We start from the raw sequence: 21472 nt of genomic DNA on the forward strand, positions 1-21472 counted from the left end.
AGCAAGGAAAAACAGGCATAAAAGCACAAAGAGGAAGTGGACATGGCCCCATGAAAACGCTCATAGCCTACTCCGCTGGCTCGAAAGACGCGAATGAAAACATAGGAGCTGGATGGGTGACCACCTTAAACGGAGCTACCCTGGAAATAGAAAACATAGCTCTAGGCAAATGGATGGAGGTGGCGGACGCAGAAGCACACGGAGCACATGAGGTTGCGAAGCGACCCGCTACACACGCGGACGCCGAGGGAATCTGGCTCTGTCTAGACAACCAAGGGGTAGTAGACCGTCTACGCAACCAGCAAACACAGAACAGCACATCTCAGGACGTCATTGACAACACGAAACGGATCCTGAACCTCTGGAAGGAGGAGAGACCAGGGAGAGAAGTGCAAGTGCTGTGGGTCCCAGGCCATGTAGGCCTAGAGAGAAACGAAATGGCAGACGAGCAAGCAAAACTAGGATGCCATGGAACGAACCCGGATCCCCATATGAGCCCAGCTGGAGCACGAAGATGGAGGAGAAACCAGCTCCGTACAGAGTACGAGGAATGGTGGAAAGAGCAAGGGGGATACCGCCCAATCAACGATATCCCTTGCGGGCCTCCTTTCCGTGTATCCAACTACAAGGGCCTGGACAGGACAGAATTGGGACACGTCTTGGCAGCCAGGACAGGACATGGGGATTTTGACCAGTACCACGACCTCTTCAAGCATGGAGGCCCACGCGGGTGCATACATTGCAAACAACCCAAGGAGCGAGGACACTGGTGGACGTGCAAGGCCCTGCCGAAGCCGTGGAGCCAGAGGTTCATAGACAAGCTACTAAAAGAGGCAAAGGCAACAAAGTATGTAGCTGGCGTCTTACACTAGAACCTCAAACACCTCCTACAGGAATGACAAACGCAGGGTGCACACGCACACAACAACACTGTTTAAAAGAAAAAAAAAAGAAGAAGAGGGAAGGGAAGGCGTGCGGAAGAGAACGGGCAGAGGAGAAGGAGAGGGGGGCAAAGAGGACGAGAAGGGAAGCGGAGGGTAAGAGAAGGAGATACAAAATGAGGATAGGAGCGAAAGGAGATGTCGAGGGGGTGCGAAAGGTGTATTTCCGGAGAGGCCTTTCTCCTAACGACCAAGGACTACTTCTAAAACCGCGGCAACCGCTTCGCCGAACGGAGGACAAAACCGACGTACTCCGCCAGGGACAACACCCTAGGCAGATAGCCGTTGGCCTCACAGACTAGACTACTATATAGGCAGGAAATCACGACCCAAAAACACCAGGCAACCAACCCTGGAACCACATAGCAGGGACGCCTTCGGGCAGCGGCAGGCGGAAAAGCCTCCTGGCTGTTAAACAAACAAACAAACAAAAAGCGGTACGTGCCTGCGCCTTGAGCAAAGCGCTTTTTGCAGCGAGCGCCTATTCAAAGGCAAAGAGATGGTGACCAAGGCCAAGACAATCCAGACGGGATTCGCCATCACTCTGACAGGGACAGGAGACCAGAGTCTCGCGAAAGAAGGCACGCTGGAACTCATCCGGAACTATCTGGATGCCTCGGTCCTGGAAAAAGAGATAGTCTGGGAAAAATACATTGTGGAAAATGTCCCCCGTAATGTCCACGACGTCTCAGGAAAAGGTAGCGAGATCCTCAGGATCACACCGGAGGACGTGAGGGCCGAGGTCCAGAAAGCATCCGGCGGAGAACTGAAAATTCTCGAGTTCAGGGAATACAAGGACGAACCACAAGTGCAGGGCCTCGGAGTAGCAGTCCTGAACCCCGAGAGAGTCCCTAGGACGATAGAACTTTTGGGGGCGAACGACGAGTGGTCAAGAAGATAGAATACAAGACGGCTGAAGACATCACCTCAGCAATCCAAACCGCCTTCGAACAGGCCACGCCTGCGACAAAGGTGTACCCCTCAGGATTCAAATGATGGAACCAGGAGACGTTATAGGCAAACTTGACACCCCCAAGAAAACATACCAAGCTGCTAAATGGATGGCGAACCCACAGAAGACGGCCACACGAGCACTGAAAGATTCTGACGGAGAGAAGAGAACCGCCCCTCTTGAAAAGATCCAAGTTGTGTGGAACCGACACCTCTTAAGTAACAGGCTCCAAGACGTACAACGACCACAAATTAGGACCCCGACGTACGAGTGGGAGGAGGTCACCCAACAAGAGGCAATGAAAGCGGTCTCAAAACCCAAGAATACTGCACCTGGCAAAGACGGCATCCATACATGCTGAAGGCATCACCACAGCTCTCGTAGGAGGCTCTCTGCTCGGTACCTGCAAGACTTACTTTCTGTAGAAAGCTTCCTGATAAATCTCCATCGCAGTCCCGTGGCGTTATCTATGTACTTCCATGGGTGGCTGGGGTCCTTCGACTTGCCACCGTTGAGGACTTGGCGCTTTGTCTCAACGTCCTCATCGTTGAGCTGGCGTGGTACTGCTCAAAATCACCGTGTATAGAGCGTGCTTCCAATACTCTGGCGATAGAGCCCTGACATAGGCCTTCCATCCAGTTCTCATTGAGTGGCTTCGGGAGTCCAAGTGATCAGTCCTCGGGCAGTTGTTTCTGATCCAGTTCTTGAAATCAATCCTGAATACATCATCCTTCCAGCGTCTCGCTTCTGCTAGAGACATCACCGTCTTCGGTACCAAGAAATCTGCACTCTTGCGACCCGCTTTGGCCAGCTGGTCTGCTGCCTTACTTTCCAGGACGTTGTAGTGTCCTGGAACCCGGCACACCCTGCCGATCGGGCCATCTAGTGCTAGGCTTTCTAGTCTGCCTTTCCGCCTTGCAGAGAATCGCCAAGTCTCACCAATTTTAAGCTGAGAAGTGCCTAGTATCCTCGTCTGCTTGCCAGCTCGCTTTGTTACTCCTAGGTTATTTACGCATAGGCTTAGACACTTTGCTTGTCAATACCTAAAGAGTGTATATACCACACCGCAAGTGTCTCCCCATTCGAGCCCCCCTGGGGGACGAGAAAAGGGGCGAAGCCATTCCACGAGACACACTAAATGTCAGACACTCTGAGAGGGCAACCGTCCAAGCTGGGTAGTGGACAGGCTATGCAAGCTGCTACCAACGCAAATGAAAAAGCATACAGTGAATAGGCTTAGCATGCTGTCCCGACTATAGCTTAGCAAGGTGAAAGAAACAAAGATGACAGATCAAAAGATGCAAACAGCAACACGAGCGTAGGGTAGGCTATCATCGAAAATAGAGCTGCCTGGGGAGTAGACCACACAGCCCTAGGAAAGTGGATGGAAGTGGCGGGTGCAGAGGCAGCTAGTGCTCTCGTGGAAGCTAAACGAGACACAGCTTGTACTCGAATCAGGAAAGCCTAGTTGTATCTGCCCAAGTGCTATAGGTCCCAGGACATATGGGTGTAGAAGGCAGCAAACTAGTCGATGTTCAAGCCAAGTTAGGGTGCCAAAGAACGACAACAGAGCGACGCATCGATCTTGCAGGAGCACGAAGATGAAAGAAAGTCCGATCACGTCTTGGCTATGAAGAATGGGGGCAAGAGCAAAAAGGATACTGTACACTCGAAACTGGTATCCCCACCGAACCCCCTTTTCGTGTCTCCTAATACAAGGGTCTCAACAGGACGGAGCCGGGTCACATTCTCGCATGACCAGAGCTGGTGACGGGGACTTCAACAAGTATCACAAGCGATAGAGACACAATTGTCCACGTGGGTGCAAGCCCTGAACCAACGAAAAGAACAAGATCGCTAGGGCAAAGCTAGTCGTCCTAAGCTCACGAGCGAACAAAAAGTCTAGAGATCAATTCTTTTGTTGTAGATTACATACTATATGAGTATCAAGCAGGTGGACGTGAAAGCAAATCTGGAAGTATCAAGGAGTAATGACATTTCACCGAGGGACACCGCGCCCACTAGACCTCTCCTGGATTTCTCGCCATATGGTCCAGTGCGCGTGCTACCTCTTGAGTACCCTAGAACATCTCGGTGACCACGCTCTTCATAGACATAGAGGGCGCGGAGATGAATGAAAGGTAGGAGCGTGGAAGACTAGAGTTAGCAAAACCAAAAAGCGGCGTCACGGAGGATTCTATGAAGAGCATTGAAAGTGTTTTCCTCCATCCACTAGCTACGGAGGGGAAAGAATGCTGCAACAGTTATGTCCAGGGAAGGACAGGACCGCCGTACCCTATTGGGATCTATCTCCCTTATCGAAAGCCTGCTTGCTGCCTTTTATACTAACAGGACCAGATGGCCAATCCTGGAACTTAGCGAAGACGTCCGAGGGCATCGTCCTGGCTTTAACGCTGACCCCCAGAAAAGCTACAGGAAACACTCAGAATCCACATGCACATGTGTTTGTTGTTCGCCGTCCAAGTTCTTGTTGTACGACCAAACAGCAGTAGGTAGACATGGCATACTTACATCCATACACTTCGCTCGGCATCACTTGATCTTGGTCATTCCAACAGAGGCCTAACGTCCACAAGTAAAATTCAAAAATCTCAAAAAGGTTCAAGATACCTCATATACGCATTCGAAGAAGTGGCAAGTATGCCTAAACTAAAATAAACAGAAAAGCTCAAAGAAACTAACACCAACAATGGCAACACAAATGTTGCAAAAAATGAAACCAGCAAGATTAGAATCACGCGTCTACCGAGACGTAAACAAATACAACAGAGAAAGTAGAATGGAAAAGAAAATGGAAAGATGGCCAAAGGTAAAGAAGAGGAGAAACAAAAGCAAGGCTAACATCAGCAGACATGGCAGAGAAAGAAACTCTCGCTTAGGCCTGTGTGCGTATATAATATAACAGACAGCAAAGCAAGCATTGCAGACATAGCAGACAACAATATTGGGAGGGGCGGAGGAGCAAGTTTGAGAAAGATTTGACGTGAAAGAAAGGAGTGAGTGAGGCAGACATAGCTATTGCTATCGATCCGCGCTTCGCAGCAGGAGGCTCTCTAGGCAGCAGTTGGGTTTCTTCTACCCTGTTCTCTAATGAGGCTATTGGCCTTTTCAGCGCAGCCCTTGACATGTCGATGACGCTATAAGAGATGAATTAGAACTGAGTTCAGAGGCCGGCAAGGAAAAATGAGCGAGACACAACTTACCTTAAGGGCATCTTTGCGAGAGAAGCTCTTGTCGCAGTACGTACAAGGGAACGGTTTTACAGACAGATGGATCCTCTTGTGGCGCTTGAGATCGTGGTTGCGATTAAAAGCTTGTGGGCACTGGTCGCATCTAAATGGCCGGTCTGATGGAGTAGGGACATGGATGTAGTCAACTTGTGACATATAAGGAACGTGCTGGGGAAGAGCAGGCATGATGGACAAGTGGCTGCCGTGACCGGCCATGCCAGGGATGGGACGGCCAATCGAGGGTATAGGCTGGCTATAATGTTGCATGGCTCCAAAGTGCTGGTGCGGCAGTGAGGGAAGACCGCGGGAAAGAGCAGAAGGAGATACTTGCATAGCCCCGGCGGCATACGATGAGAATGGATTTGTTGTTGTGGTAGTGACTGGTGTGCAGAAGGTTTGAATTGGTGATTGAATCTTGTACGTGTCCAGAGAAATTGGCTGTCCAGGGTGATTTGCTGATGATACATTGGGCCCGTTCGATGTCAGGGTCGGAGGTTGGGGAGAAGGGAGGGATGCATGTTGGTGGTGGCTTGCGTGAACAGGTGCCAAAGATACATGGCTTTGGCGGGCATAGGGAGAATTCTGGTGGTGTGGCGCATTCAACGTAGATTGAGGGCTGTGGTGACTATGATGGTCCTGGTGATGCTCCTGCTGGTTGTGCTGTTCCTGCTGGTGGTGGGGCGTCTCCTGCTGCTGAGGCTGCTGATGTTGCTGGACTTCATATGGAGGCGGCAGGACAGCTTCTGGATTGCTACCGGGAGAACGCGAGAAGCGGGCGTCATAGCCCATCTGTGAGCCATCGTACAGCTTCTGATATGATGGCTGTGAATTGGCTTGGTTGTGTCCCTGGCTCTGGTGTTGCTGCTGGTGCTGCTGGTGCTGCTGCTGGTGCTGCTGTTGCTGCGGTTGGTGGCTCTGATGGTGCTGGTGTTGAGGAGTAGTAGTAGTGTAGGCGTACGAGTTGTTGTTAGGATTAGACCAAGGGCTAGACATTTGGCTGTAATAGCCGCTTAGAGCTGGGTTTGAAGATGGAGATGCCGAGCTGGCGTTTGTACTGGCAGGACTGAGGCCTTCTGAAGACATACCTGCCCATGTGGTTAGTAAGAGGGGATAGACATGTTGCATAAGGACGTTTTCCATAGATGCGCCCGAAGATTCAGGATTCACCCAGGCTGCGTCTGCAAAGTCCGCAGAGTCGGGTATAGCGACGAAGTCAGAAAGATGGCCAAAATCAGGCATCTCAACGACGTCGGGGGGGTGGACGAGACCGGCCAAATCAGCTTGATCAGTCGGAGCATTCATGGTGAAGTCAGTGCAGCAGGAGCAGTCTCTCGGAATTGAGCAACAACGGACACAGCATAGGACAGAGGAGCAGGATGTGAGAAAGTACCGATGAAGACAGCAAGATATATATGGAATGGGAAGATGCAACGTTGTCGGCTCGAGCTTAAATATTGCACTTGCATTTTTAACATCAAGTACGGGCTGCAAAGTGCAGTTGCTTCAAATCAAGCGCATTGCGTCCTTCCTAATGCAGAGCAGCAAACGGTGAACGAGCACACAATCACAAGAGATCGCGTAGTTACTCAAGATGGCAAACACCAACTCAAAATAGGGGAAACGAAAAGGATAATAATAGCACGCAGAACAGGGCAAGAGCCTAATGTGGCAAAGGGGTTGAGGCCGCGGGACGACAACAGAAGAACAAGACATGAGATGTGACATGAGATGACTGCATACCAAGATACAGTGCATCGCCGATATATGTATCACTGTGGACTGTGACGCTGGGAGTAAGGCAAGAGCTTGTAAAGGGAATGTGATTACTTACGGGGAACGTCAACCGGAGGCAGCGTGTAGGTATTTGTCCTACGCTCCTGCTGGTATCCCACAGACGGATCCATAACGATCATGGTTAAGCAATGTCTCCGAAGATAGACTCGAGACAGGCTCGGGGGAGTATTCAAAGAACGGGCAATACAGCAAGTGTAGGTTGCTGTGGGATGCTAGATGAGACCCCCGGAGAAGAACGAGGATGAAAAAGAAAGGTTCTCGTCTGTACCTCCTTCCTTGATAGAAAAGAAAGGTACGTGTAGTATGATATAATGGGGCAGTGAGCTAGCCAGAAGGATGAGCTGAAGCCAGGGAAAAGCTGATTTTTTACGGGCAAGCCAGAGAAACCAAGGCACTCGTAGCAGAGCAGGATAGCCTTGATAGAAGTGCGAGCCAAGGGGGTAGGAAGGATAGAGAGAGAGAGAGAGAGAGGAGAGGGGAGGGACGGCTAGCAAGAGAGCTTTGTTTAGATTATTTTTAGTCCGGCAAACGAGAGCAGGCAGTATCCCCCCAAGCTGGTATGGTCGTATGGGCAGAGGGAATTGTGCCGAGGAGGATAAAAGAGCAAACAGAAGATATGAAGGGTAAAGGGCGTTTGGTGCGAGTGCATGTATAACGGCTGGGTGAAGGACAAAGACTCGTTATTGTAACGGTAACAGGTAACAGAAAAATAGAATAGAATAGAGAGTCTAGCGAAAATATTGGAAGCCAAGAGGGCACAAGAACCGACTGCTGAATGACAAAGTGGAAGGAAGTGCAAAAGAGAAGGTGAGAAGGGAAGGTGGACGACGGGGAGGGATTATATAAAAAAGGTTCGTTTTGTGGGATACTTTTATTTCTTTCCTTCCTTTTCGTTTGTCTCTTTTTTTTTTAAAAAAAAAAAGAAAAGAAAAAAGTGTTGCTTTGCGACTGACCAGCTACATTGACTAATGTGTTACCAGCCAGGCAAGGGGGGTGGGGGAATCGTAGAAGTCGAACGAGGGTGTCGAGAAAGAGAAGGAGGAAAAGAGAGGAGAGGTCGGGGGGGGGGGGGGGGGGGGGAGAGAGTGACAAGAGACAAGAGGGAACAAACTAACACCAACAAAAAGCGAACAAAGACTGAAAAAAGCAGTGATGCAAAGGATAATAAGCTGGAAATTAGCAAGAGACAAAGCTGGATAGTGCACAGGCAGTAGCATATAAGATGAAGGTGAGTCGAGTTGAAGCTTCCATATTCTACATGCCTATAGCATCTAAGCAGAAACTAAGCCTGATTGTTCTTATTTACGTCTCCCTATTGCCGAAGCGCTATGAAGACAAGACCTTTTGGCGGGAGGAGGGGTTTTTATTTTCCTTCCCCTCTCATTGTTTGTTCTCTTGTCCCTAAAAGAATAAAGACTTTGCTTGGGGGGAGGGGGGGGGAGAGCGGAGAGAGAAACAACAGCTTGAGCGGCCAAGTATCTACCTCACTCAAACCTGTTCTAAACCTCGAATAATTAATCCGAAGAGAATAATAACAGCCACTACGCTACTTTGGACAAAAGAGATAGAAAAAAAGGCATATAAAATAAAGAACCCCATTAATTCTTTTGCGTGTCTTGCTTGCAGAGGATGGAGGAGGAGGGTGTGTCTTCAGCATCAGTAATATGGAATATAATAAGAGAAGGCAGAAGGAAGAAGGAAGAAAATCATAAAAAGGAATAACACAAGGCCTATAACAGTAAAGAAACAACATGGGCCCATTGAGCCCTGAACATAGTCCCGTGCCGTAGGCCTTACCTTGTGCAAGTCAAGCCTTAGAACTGGAATGAGACTGTCCTGTCCGTATTGGCTCGATGGCCCCAAACAACAAGTCGCACAGCTCGCCCGCTTTCTCTCACAAGAGAGACCAAAGACATCGCCAGTGATTAAGGATGTTGTATGTATCAAGGCGAGCCAGCCTGTTGGTTATTGGCAGGGTCTTCTCGTGAAATATTAATCGACCCCCTCTTTTTGGCAGTTTGGCTGCTTCGGGTCTAAGGTAAGTAGGTATGCTTGCTAGCCGCTACGAGTAAAGATATGGTAGATATTCCATGGCCAGTCACATACATTACACCACGGGCTGTGAGCACATGTGCACTTCTATACTCTGTCCTTTGCATCCGCCAGCCTGACATTGCTGTGTTGGTTGTCCATCCAGCTCCAACAGACACTGCTGCTGCTCCTTACTTTCTCTTGCACCCACCACCTCTGGCTCTCGCTCCGAAAATCGCATTCGCGTGCAAATCTTGTCTCCACATGGTTCAGCCCTTGACGATAGGGTGTTGCAGTTGGTCTACAATGAGGCGTATGTGTATCTACTTGCATAGATGTGCACACAGCGCATACATACGTGCATATATAGTACCTATATGGTGCATACATACACGCACACATATCAGCTACTCTACTCATACGAAAAGCGGCAGACTGCCGGACAAGCATAGCATACTACCAGATAGCGAGCTAGTAAAAGAAGCATCCCTAATCATCACTCAAGCTTCGTAAGGCTTAACCCATCCCTCAATCTGTCATGTGGCCGAAAAACTACAACACTATATCGGGCGGTTTGTAAGGGAGGAGGGAAGCCAGAAGACGCGTGTGAAGAACTGAAGCAAGCAAGGCTAGCTAGCTGGCTACAGAGAAAGGGAAAGGGGAAAAAGTAAAAAGGAAGAAATAAGAAATAAATGCACTAAAGGCTAGCACAGCTAGCTGTCTAATTACCAAGAAGCCTAACGCCATCCACCGCCCCAGCCGTTGCTAACATAACAAGAACACAACTCGCAGCCATTTTGTCTGCTCAACACGACCTGGCTCTTTTCTCGTAACCTCTGTGTTTGTTCAGACTTGGATCGCCTGAGGGGGGGGGGGGGGCAGGCATGAGCTAGGGCAAGCAGGAGCTAGGGAGGGGTGGTGTAGATTGTGGTGTGAAATAGAGCCCGCCTAACATGGGTGGCCTTGATCAGTAGCGAAGAGTTAACGGGGGAGTGTATATAGTAACTCTAACAGAGTAGAAAGAAGCCTAGAACGAGACTAGAAGTAGAAGAGCGCGAGAGTGCATAGGAAAAATAGGAAACAGGAAACAGAAAAGATGGGCGTCCTAAGCTACCATATTGTTGACAATAGTAGTACCATATAGAGCACACCTCGCATTCGCAAATATTGCCTCTCCCCAAAGAGAAAAGGCCAAAGCTGAGATCTCGACATCCAATTCATAGCTAGCTAGCTAGCTAGGTTTCTACATGTGACCTGAAGATAAGCTGTGCCAGATGAACCGGAGATTTAGAGTTGTTTCTCAGCCACTTAACCTAGGGGAAGGGAACGGGCCTGTCAGGCTTTTTTATGGTGTATTTTAGTTTCTTATCTGCTTTTCTTACAATCTACTTAGTTAGACCTTCAAGCAGCAGCAGCACTTTCACACGCCCTCCTCGACTACTACGAAATCTCCAAGTGTCCGAGGCTATTTTCGATACAAACTCCATATAGAGGACAGGATAAATTATCCGCCTGATAAATAAATGCTCTAACACCGAGAAACTGCTCTCTATAAACCCCGCCACCATGCCTAGACTGTTGACTTTGCCGGGGTGTGTTGAATGCTCAATACTGCTAGCTGCTAGCTGCACCTCACAGACACGAACCAACATTGTACTTTTACGTACGTTCTGGTGTTTTGCCAGTGGGATTTCCTTTGTTATACATGTCGTCCTGTCCAAGTAGTTGGCTAGCAAAACAAGCACAAATAGCAAGTCCAAGACGATAGGAAGATGGATATTATCATCCTGCGCATATAACGTTAACGCGGGATTAAGTAAAGCGGACCAACAGGCCCCGCGCAGTAATCACTTTAGCTAAAATGGGATAAAAGGGCCTTTGATGAGGTCCTTCGGCGGATAAGTGAAACAGACTCCTCACGAGCTAACAGATGGTTATGAGTAAGAAACAACACCGTAGTTATGCTCTGCCACAAAGTTCAAAAGTTGGTCTTAGACAATAAATCAGCACCGCATAACGCCCTCGTCTTCGTAGGTTATTCTCATCTTGCACAAAGATACCCGCCCTTGCCAGCTTCTGCGGCTCCTCTGGTTCTTTGTTACTCTGCCTAGAGATTCCCTTCGCAGTACATAGCACGAGGTCCTCTTCTTCTGACTTAACCAGACAGGCCGCTCAGCCTAGACTCTCGGTAGTTCTCATGGGCCTCTACTAGGGGGTTTATACTATTCTACACCATTCGCCCTTTTTTTCTTTCTCTCTCCGGCTTCAAAGGAGCCTCTATCTTCCACTCCTGAAGTTCACACGCCTGCTTCCAACAAACCACCTGTTGGTCTGTGATACTCGAATCTGTCCCTATTTCCCGCCTAGACCTTCTCCTTCTTTCATGTTCACTTTGCACCTTCGTAAATTCACACGAGTGAATTAGTGACGGGAAAAGTACATGCCTGCATGAGCTAATGCTAGCAGGGAGCCTGCAAGCGAATGAACGTATCCAACAGCCGAGAGGGACAAAGCTTCAGGCCTCCTAAATAGCAAGGTCCCAGCAAAACCAGGCTGGCCAAGGCGCAAAGTCCATCACATTTGTGCATGGCCTTATCACACGAATTATAGCAGCAGGAACCAGAAGCGAAGCAATCTTCCGCAGCAAAAGCGTTTTGATTACCGAGAAAGTCGCCCGTCGAAGACTGTCAAACAAGACTTCGTATGTGAGCATGTATGTGAGGTCTTTAAGGTTCCGTGTATTTTAATATATATACACGTATTTTTTTAAATCTTCGCCTGATGTTGCCAGTTCCCCCGATAATAGGAGGACTTTCTGGCGGCTTCAACCACAATGTATATCAGCTGAAAAGCAAGGCAGTTGGCCAAGAACACAAAGGAAAAAAAGGGTAAGGCAAGAAACAGGGGAAAGGGGGCGTTAATCATAAACGAGACACGTAGAAAAGACGAAAGAAGAGAAAGCAAAGAGACACCTCCATACATGCAGCAAGTAAAACAAATATTCCGATGTCTCTGATATAGTTGACGCTGAATGGCCGTATTTACGGTTGAAAACAGTTCGAGTCAAATTCACTTTGTTAATCTAGACTAGGCCAGAACAGGACAGGCTGCAAAGATGAGAAATGAAAAAAAAATAAAAAGTAAAAAGTAAAAAGTAAAAAGTAAAAAGTAAAAAGTAAAAAGTAAAAAATAGAAAAAAGCATGGCGAGGAAAGGAAGGTATGGACTCGAAGATGGGATAACTTGGTACAGACTAGGAAGGAACTCTTTGTCGAGTCCTCTAGTGGATACTTGATTTTACGGCAGGCACCTCTACATAAAAAATAATTAAATAAAAAAGCAGAAAAACGCATCAGCAACTCCAACAACCTCAACAGACCCAACAGTCTCAACAGCTGTTATGCTCGCCTTGCATTAAAGTTGTTCATTCATAGATGCTCCGCCCAGGGGGAGCCAGCGCTTCCAAGCATGCAACCTTTCTGATTCTGTCCAAGACGTTCCCGTCCCGGATTAACCTTTACCACTTTGTTCCTTGCAATTCAATTCAATTAAAAAAAAAAAAAAAAAAAAAGATAAAGGCCGGCGCACAGAGACTCCCATTCCTAAATTGCGTTAATCATCTTCAGCTATACAAGTCCCATTCCCCCATTAGGGTTTCTATGTGCTGCCAACGGAGCCGGAGCAGGACCAGAGAAGGGGGATGGGGGCGTTTCTGTTCAGGTTGGCTGGCCAATATACAGTAATTGCTGGATATATTCTGTCCGTTAGTTGTCATTAGCCCTGTCAATACTTTGGGCAGCTGAGAATTTGAAGATCTGTCCGTGCCCCCAGGTTTAGGGAAAGGCAAACAAGCACACCACCTTGTTAATGAGGGGGGCCTTGCTTCTTTTCATGTTAATTACTAGCCATCCAAGTGCTGAGCTCATAGCCAGCTAGGCTGTCTGAAGTGAACAAAAACGCGAAACGAAAAAGAAAAAAAAAATCAGGGCTATCGGAAAGAACAATGGCTAATGTTCTACGAGCACTGGGCCCAGTAAGAAGACTCGGCATGAAAGATAGAAATACTGAGATGGCTTTTTTTTTTCTTCCTTCATCAGGAAGCTAATCGCCAGCCACACGATGCCATACGAAGAAGCCACATACGCAGGCTTTTAAAAGGTACATGAACGTGAGTATGGAGTAGCCACAGTGTAAAGCGGCGGAAGGGAGAAGATAAGCCACTCCCGCAAGCCAAGCTGCCCACACATAGCAGCATGTTTCCCAGGGCCCTTTTATGGGGCGTGTTTGTTTATTCTTTGTACTATTTATTTAAGATTTCCATGGCTTGGGTTATCTTCCGACAGAGTGAAGGAGAAAAGGAGCGTCTGTGTGTGGTCCACACGCCGTCATACTATAGTAGGACGTTTCAGTGGCTGCTTGTCAAGCAGGGGAGAAGGAACCACTGGCCACAGCGCACATATGTCCATTCGAAAAGAAACAAAACAAATAATGGAGCTTGCTTCTTGGGCAAAGCTGTGTCAGTAATTAGTGTCTAGTGTGCTGTTGGTAGGAAAGAAAAATAAAAATAAAAATAAAAAAGGAGAAAGAAAATATCCTTCCCCCCCCCCCCACCCCCCATTGCTTAAACGGAAGGCGTCTTGCGCTTCGGCCTGGAAGAAACTATGGCCATGAGCCTGCCCATCATCGAGAAAACAGGATCTGTACTTTACGGCGTTCACGGCTAGAGCGACAGGTCGTTATGGGGGAAAGAGAAGCTTTGGAACCAAACTTTGGCGTATACCTATGTTGCCAAGGTCAAAGGCCCAATACAGTTGGAGCCCAGCCCTAAGAATGCAAAGGCAAGGCTTTCCCTCGCTACCACAGCTGCCAACTGTTGATTGTGAGGCAGTGAACCATTCAACCAAGCAGGCTAGGAGGAACAGGACAGCCCGCTATGACACGCTTGAAAGTTGAAAGAAGAAAGCAAATGAGCCGGAGAAAAAGGAGAAGCAGCACAAAGGAAGCAAGACATGGACAAGGCTGTGTAATGTCAGGTGGAAAGGACGCTCGGCTCCGGCACTGAAAATTAGCTTGGGCAAAGAGCATCATCCTCACGGAAAATTGCTACATGCAAACACGCACATGTATGGACGTAGTAGTTAGTGTCTTTGCTTCATGACGACGGTCGATCGACGGCCATCATCCCTTCCGTTTTCTTCCTTTTCTTTCCTGAAACATTCACGAGAATCAATGACCCATGGAGAAGGATGCTCACACGCTCAAAATGTCCAGGGCCCGATAGACTATCCTCCTCCCATAGCCTTGCCTTCTCTTTGTTTCAATATCACCACAAGATCCTCACTCCAAGCTATCTATCATCTGTTAATGAACGCCTGTTGCTGATCATCTTTGGCTCAACCCCCAGAGGGGAGGATACGCCTGTAACTCTGCTAACTATACCCATGCTCCTCTGAGCCTCTACTGCTGTTCGGAATTGCCTCCATGCTGGTCCTGGTTGGCTTGCCCATGACCGAAAGAGATCTTCGGTTGCCCTTTTCTCTTCTTTTCCCACACCCTCTTCAGCCTTCCCTTCTTTTCTCACCAGTCGCTTTATTTGACAATAGAGGGTGTTAGGGTTATTCAAGTATTTGAGTTTTACCCATGACAAAATGATAAGATCACCCGTCCATTCCAGCTTGCTGGTGTGGAAGAAATTATTATGATCTCCCCTTGAGGGTTGATGACCCCTGCTAGCTCAACAACCTACCGAACTTCATACCAATCAATGTAGAGACAAAATGCAGAAAGAAGGAAAGGCGCGGGGCAAGCTTGTTGATTCTTATGTCCTAACTTGCTCTTTACGGTGAATACTCAAAAAAAAGGGAAGGGCTTTGCTCTACATTGCATGCCTATACCCCAAATTTCCTCAGCTCGCAGACTTGTCGAGCTCAAGGCTCGGAGACCTTATCCACGCCGAGACCATGTGTGGAGAAAAGGAAGAGAAAAGGAGAAAAAGGGAAAGAGGGTAAGAGGAAGAGAAGACTCTTTCCCTACAGGCGAGAGCGTGGCGATGTTTGTTGATTGAATTTTCTAGATGAGCTAGAAGATGCTCTAGTCACACGCGATGTTAAGGGGCAATAAGCAGAGGTTTGAAGTTGGGACTTTCTTCTTATTCTTCTCACATATACGAACGTAGTGAGACAAAATCGTCTCGTCTTTCACACACCCAAGCCTGCTATATGTCTGCGACATCTACCAACATGTACTCCTACGAATACGGCATGTCTTCCTAGCAGCTTGCACAAACACTGAAGGGAGCTAGAAGTGCTGGAGTTTGAGCCCCATTACGACTATAACTGTTGTCTCAAGCACCGCCATAAGCACCGTTATAGTGTCATTTTACCTGAACAGAGCTTGCAAATGAACTCCTCATCTCGAGTCACAGCTGTGGTAGAATCAAATCGCACCTCAAGTTTGCCCAAGTCCCTGCTGCCATTTGTGCGGTTGACAAGCAAGCGACGTTTGGCTTTTTTTCCTTTATGCCAAGATCCAGCCCCTCTTCGTTCCTTGCTCTCTAATCACCAACTTGACAAGGCCGGCCGGATTTTGTACTAGTGAATTAAGGAGTCCCAGTTTGTTTGTTATGCCTAGGCCTAGACTAGCTCTCAGATCGTACCATGTTTATCTTGCAAAGCTTCGCGAGTTGGCTGTCTGTAGCGGTAAAGATCTTTTTGAATTCCCGCGTTCGGCAAGTCTTTGGTTTCCGTTAGCTTCTTGGTCTCCTTCCTCCCCCCTTCTTTTGAGTCTTCTTGGCTTTAGCTGCTACTTAGCCGAGACGATTAGCCTGGTTTTGAAGACAAGAAACTTGGTCTTGCGGTCTTTTTACTTCTAGTTTGGGGGGTTTTTTGTTTCCCCTTCTTTGCTGATCAAATACAGAGCTGTCGAGAACTTGGCAAGCGGTAATTCCGCAAAATGAAGGTTGAAATTTCTGCTAAACTTGGATGCCGCAGGTCTCTGCCACTTCATTGACCTTTTGCATGCTAGATTTGCAATGATCGTCAGCAAACCTTTGTCGCGTAGGTCGGACAATCTCCGACACGGAATGCCACATATTGCTAGCTCGCTATTGAATATAACGGCAAGGTAAGGTACCAACTAGTGTCAATGTTAAATGCGAAGCTATAGTAAAGCTATGATCCCTGTTTTGCTACGAAGCTCTAACGTTCTAAGAGGCCGAAAGCTACCCCTACCCAGAGACAGGCGGGAGCGCGAAAAAGGTGCTTACATACAGGTCCTGGCTCAGAATAGGATGTTGGTTGTCTACTCACATGAGTTGGATATACAACACGTCATTCTTGGGTGCACAAGTTGCTTCAGTAAGGAGAAACTGGGCTTTTTTTTTTTCTTCTCAAGGCAAAGTGGCCACAAGGGCAAGAATAAGAAAACATAGGTTGAGGAACCTGGAAATTGTTGGTACTCGAGACTCGTGCAAAGACTCGATGGGTTTCAGTAATGTGGTTATTGCATTGCTGAGAGGGGTAATTGCGTGGAGAAAAACAGGGAAAGAGCGAAGAAAAAAGGCTTTTGCCTGTCTAGAACTTCTTGTGCTACCCACATGCTCTTTCCCTGTGTAAATCATTGTTACAGAAGTCGAGTCGAGTCCTGTATCAAGCCTCAGATTTGGCAGTTACTAAAATTATTTTGTCCTTTTTCTTTCTAAGACGAAAAAAAAAAAAAAAAAACAACGTTCAAGCCGAATTTACAACTAGAAATCGACGCAAATGTTTCCCTTTTCACACAAGCAAGCCCTCTCCTCCCAAAACCTTTAGTACACCAATCCCGTGCCCAGCATTTTTGTTGGTCTTGTTCTTAGAAAATCATTCACAGCTGGACTGAAAACCGGGGGCTTACATACATTGTCGAATATAAGCGAATCACACCTCTTGTGGAGCTCAACAAACAAAAGGTTTGCGCCTGATGGGGTCTCATGAGCCTCAAGCGTTTACGTCTACCCCTGTTTATCCTTGGGCTATCATTCAGGATGTCGGAAGATTGTAAAGAAAAAAAAAGCAATGTTAGATGCCGAGGGGAGGGGCTTCTGCTAAACACTGCATACAAAAAGGAATAGAGAGAAAAGAAAACTTTATCCTTCTCAAGGGGGACATATGCAGGAAAAGATAATTCCTAGGTGAGGTGGAATGACAAATAGACTAATGCAAGGTGCTGCTCTTGAAACATTAGGCAATCAGTGCTAAGGACGACGTGCAGGATGAGAGACGTTGGTGGATGACAAAAAGAACATCACGGCGGCCCCATACATGAAAAGGGAGACAGAAGACAGACTGGGAAGCAAGTATATCATTGCCTAGGACATTATAATAAAATCATGCAGCAAGGTGCAGAGGAGGGGGGGGGGTGGGTGGCCTGCATATAACCATGCAGGGAACACTTTTGCAAGTACCTGAGTTTCTACTAGCCGCAGCGCCCATCGCCTTGAAAACCCGAGCATGCCTTGGCATCTCGTGAACATGATTTCTTGAATGTTCGCCTCTAGACTTTTTTCGACTTTTCCGGTTGGCAAAGTCGCTTGATCAAGCCCTGGCATGTAGCCCTACGGCATAGTACAGCAGACTCAGTAGCCACAGGCGGTTAAAGGCGGCCGGGAAGGATATCAGTCCTGACTATTAATATCGCTGTACTTTGGTCAGAACTTGGAACAGCCCATGAAGGAACTGTTAAGCCACTTGCGAAGATAGGCTCTTAAGCCTGCTATACAGTCTAAGGATAGGCGGCATCCCTCAAGCCATGAAACGCTTCTATCGACAATGACGTCGATAGGATAATGAGATATTCGCGGCGCCAAGTTCGAGCAGGCGTTAGAAAAAAAGCGCCTCTAAATCTGTCGTGGGCACATGGCCAAGACTGATTGCATTTACAGAATAACACAACACAATCATTGCTACGAAGAATGCGACCCCTGTAGATCCGGCGACGCTCCAATGCTTTGCCCATATGCTGATTTAGATGTTGGTTTTCACATGAGCCTTTTGCCAGGCTCGGCCTTTAGTGTGCTGAGAAAACCACGGCGTAGTCATCTTCGTATACCAGCCTGTGAGAACACATATTGCTCCTATGATATGACTGCCATCTTGTCTCTTGCTCACTATTATGCACAAATTCGCTCGGATACGTCTCAGATTTGCACACTACAGCGCATATGATCCGGAAGCAGAGTCCTTTGTTCGTGTTTGATTTTTGACAAGGGCAGGCTGCGAGGAAAAAGACACGATAGGTAACCAGACAGTGATGTTTTGAGACATGCTACGCTTTCATTCGCCTAGATTGGCAGTTTTTTCCGTTGCCATTCCTATAGAAAAGCTACTTCCTTTCCAAAGAGTGTGCTTGAGATCGGGCTTGGCCCCTTGATATTTGTTTTTTTCCCTTTGTGTCACTCCGAGTATATGCATCTTTCTTCAATGAGAATGGGCCCAAAGGACGTAAAAGGACGACAACTTGGAATACGAATTTGAGCCTGAGACTTGGAAATCAGCAGGTCTATACACTCCAACAGGCTGACTTCTTCACAGCTGTCTCCTTTAAACATGGCGCGAGTATAAGGAGGAGGAATTCTTATATGAAACACATGAATGGCCACCTGTGTACGCGTTGTCGGGTACAAAGGAAACTCAAGTAAATGAGCTAGGGGGGCATAGCTCAAAATAACCATTAAACGTGTGACGCTAATATCTGGGGTCAACTCGGAAAAGAGCGACTATCAAGGTTGTCTGTCGAAAATAGCTACGCTTTGTCCCGGACATTGATACGTGATGTGGCTGATGTGGTTACACACGCTTTTTCTAAGACGACAAGGATGTCGATGTTAAGCTCTTTGCCTTGCTTTGCGGTAAAGTTGGTAACTACCCACCATAGATTATATTTATAGAAGAAGCAATTACTTTATTAAATCACGACTTGGGACAGCGAAAGAGTAGCCATGCTATTGGCAACACCGCAAGGTGGCTGTCGTAAGCTTGCGCCACTAAACATAGAGGCAGCTGGAAGATCTTGCCGCTTAGAAGGGGGATAATCGACATTCACCTATCCGAAAGTCGGCAACCGACGTTAAAAGATTGGTCCAAGCGCACCCTGAGATAGGTTAGGTTCGGTTTCAGTTTCAGATAGGAGGCAGGATTCCGAGTCCGCTGGCTGTGGGCCACGTCTAATAGAGCCACTATGCATCTACGACAGATGCGTGAAGGTCACAGCAGATAAACCGTGAACCACATGAAGAAAACCATACGTAGCTTCGTAGCTTAACTTGACTACGAGAACGATGCTATAATGACTGCTATTGAAACATTCCTGGAATACGAGCAAGATCGACCTAATACCACCATCGCGTATGCACAGCTCAGACAATGCTCGGCGACTGAGCGAAAAATGCCCTGGGTTTTATTTGGGGAGGGGGGGGGTCTCTTGAAGATGGACAGAGGACCAGCGGGTAGCCTTTACGAACGACGTAGTTCCCCGGTTAACTAACTTTTGCAACAGCAGGAGAAAGCCCCAAACTTTGTGTAGCTTTAGTAGAATAGAAAAGGACAAAAAGACGGTTGTCCAAATGCGCACGCCGACTCTTTCCCCCTCGATGGCTGATTTTGTCGCTTTTCAGGATCACTAAAGCTACAAGTTTGTTGTGGCGCTTTGCATGAACTATAGGCTGGATACGTTAATTAGCTTAGGCAAACAGATGCCTTGCTTTGATTAAATAGCTTGCATAACTACGCTGAAATCTTGCTCTTGTGTGACTATGTGTACGCAGCCATGGCTGGCCTATGACCACTTTGATGCATTGCAAATGTGCGGCTTACGCAATTCGCAAGCACAGGGCCAATGCAGGACCAGCAATAAATAGGAGGCTTCAATGTAGCCGATGTAGTCAGTGTGGGGGTGGGGGTTTGGGGCACAATGAAGAACTATTCCTCGTATGAGAAGGGCTTGTGGGTGAGTTATTTCTACACTTTCAAGTCTGTATAAGCAGCTCAAACGGTTCAACTGGCTCAACAGGAATATCTCGTGTATCTTCCCCAAGGATGGTACACAGATGTTGGGTCTTGGTTCATGTGGTCTGTATCGTCAGATAATAGATGGTACGCTGAGCATTGCTCACCGAAACTATGACATCAGATATCATATCATACACAGAACTCACTTTGGTATGTGAATGGCTACTATGCACGCAATAGGGCAGGGCTGCGGAAAACAAGGCACCCAAGGAGAGGACCTTGAAAGTATGGGTAGCATGAGGACTAGACTGGCCTTCTGGCTCCCTGTCGTTCAACAACATACCAACGGAGCTGCATCCTTTGCTTGTTCGTAAGCTATCTTTTCTCGAACTCGGGTGTTGTTTTCTCATAAACTTGGAGCATTAATCAGACTTCCACACGCTACCTAACTTACAGTGGAAGAAACTAGACAGGGCATTGCCGATGTCTCCGTTCTCTTGGCTGAAGCTACGGGACTTTTTGACCTGATGGGCCAAAAGAGTTCGCAGCTGAGTAGGGCTAAGCCACTGATTTTCTCTTTTCTCAAGCCTTGTAGTGAACTGGTAAGTAGATTTTGACGAATGACCGTTGCGTTCAAGAAGGCGGAGGCAACGTGAGGGCAACAAACACAAGGCCTTGGGACCTAGAGCTAAAGCCATCGTCACATGCCGCCATCTAGATATTGCACTCTACGCTGCCCCAAGCACGTGGTGTAGGAGGCACTGTGCACATCGGGATAAAAAATAAGAAAAACAAGAGAAGATGCTGCCGTAGGATATGGGGCGTTTGGCGGAGGGGGCGGCCAGAGCCACAGTCTCACTTGCCTCAGGGCCGGAATACAGGCAGGCGTAGTTCTTCCGTTATCTCGCCATCTTTGTCCGCCCCGGCTGAGCTTTAGTGCATTGGATGGCCTCATCGAGGTAGGTACATGCTTACTACAGGGCCAAATCTGTTGCCAGCACTAGGCCGCTTGTTTGGCTTTCGTGGGTCGGTCTATTTATTGTACTTTTATGCCATGCGGGTGCACAAGGTGGTGACAAAGCTTCTTGAGTGGCTAGCGGCAACTATGTAGTGCGAGCTTCCTTTCCTTGTGAAATTTGTCATGCTTGTTATTCATGCTAGCTCACCTTTGGCTAGTTTGTGGACAGTAAGGTGTTTGTGTGAGTCTAAGGAGCCGGGGAAGTTTCCATTGCTTGGCATAGTTGCAATGAGGAAGTGGTTTCCTTGGTTCCAGAGCACAAGGAAGCAGGGCTGCTGAAGTTGGAGTTGGTTCTGCTTTACTGGTTGTTATGAAAGATACGAGAAGCTGTTGCAACTATTGGGTCTATTGGCCACTGCATAAAAGATGCCACACTATAGCTGCCCACCACAAGCAACAGATCCCCGGTGGCGGGCATTGGTGTTGTGCTTTGCCCCATGCAAAGGCAATTGAGGTGTAGTGAAGTTTTATGTTCAACCGCAAAATATCTTTGCATAGACCTAT

The 21472-nt window shown here is 47.7% G+C and overlaps 2 protein-coding genes across 2 annotated transcripts; one reads left to right on the top strand and one right to left on the bottom strand.

The window, feature by feature from the left end:
- Positions 1-173: 173 nt before the first annotated feature.
- Positions 174-2514, top strand: HOO65_070224 (putative double-stranded RNA/RNA-DNA hybrid binding protein; the record flags this gene model as incomplete). The annotated part of the gene is made up of 6 exons (XM_071004910.1): positions 174-847; positions 942-1037; positions 1416-1829; positions 1873-2089; positions 2149-2273; positions 2319-2514. 6 exons carry the CDS (start codon positions 174-176, stop codon positions 2512-2514), a joined length of 1722 nt encoding a protein of 573 aa, XP_070856942.1.
- Positions 2515-4967: 2453 nt separating this feature from the next.
- HOO65_070225 (Zinc finger, C2H2-type/integrase, DNA-binding protein) lies at positions 4968-6446 on the bottom strand (the record flags this gene model as incomplete). The annotated part of the gene is made up of 2 exons (XM_071005025.1): positions 4968-5051; positions 5118-6446. The coding sequence occupies 2 exons, from the start codon at positions 6444-6446 to the stop codon at positions 4968-4970; spliced, it is 1413 nt and encodes a 470-aa protein (XP_070856943.1).
- Between the last annotated feature and the right edge of the window lie 15026 nt (positions 6447-21472).

The sequence above is a fragment of the Ceratocystis lukuohia genome, assembly GCF_044167205.1.
Source record: "Ceratocystis lukuohia strain C4212 chromosome Unknown Supercontig7_pilon, whole genome shotgun sequence".
NCBI lineage: Eukaryota > Fungi > Ascomycota > Sordariomycetes > Microascales > Ceratocystidaceae > Ceratocystis > Ceratocystis lukuohia.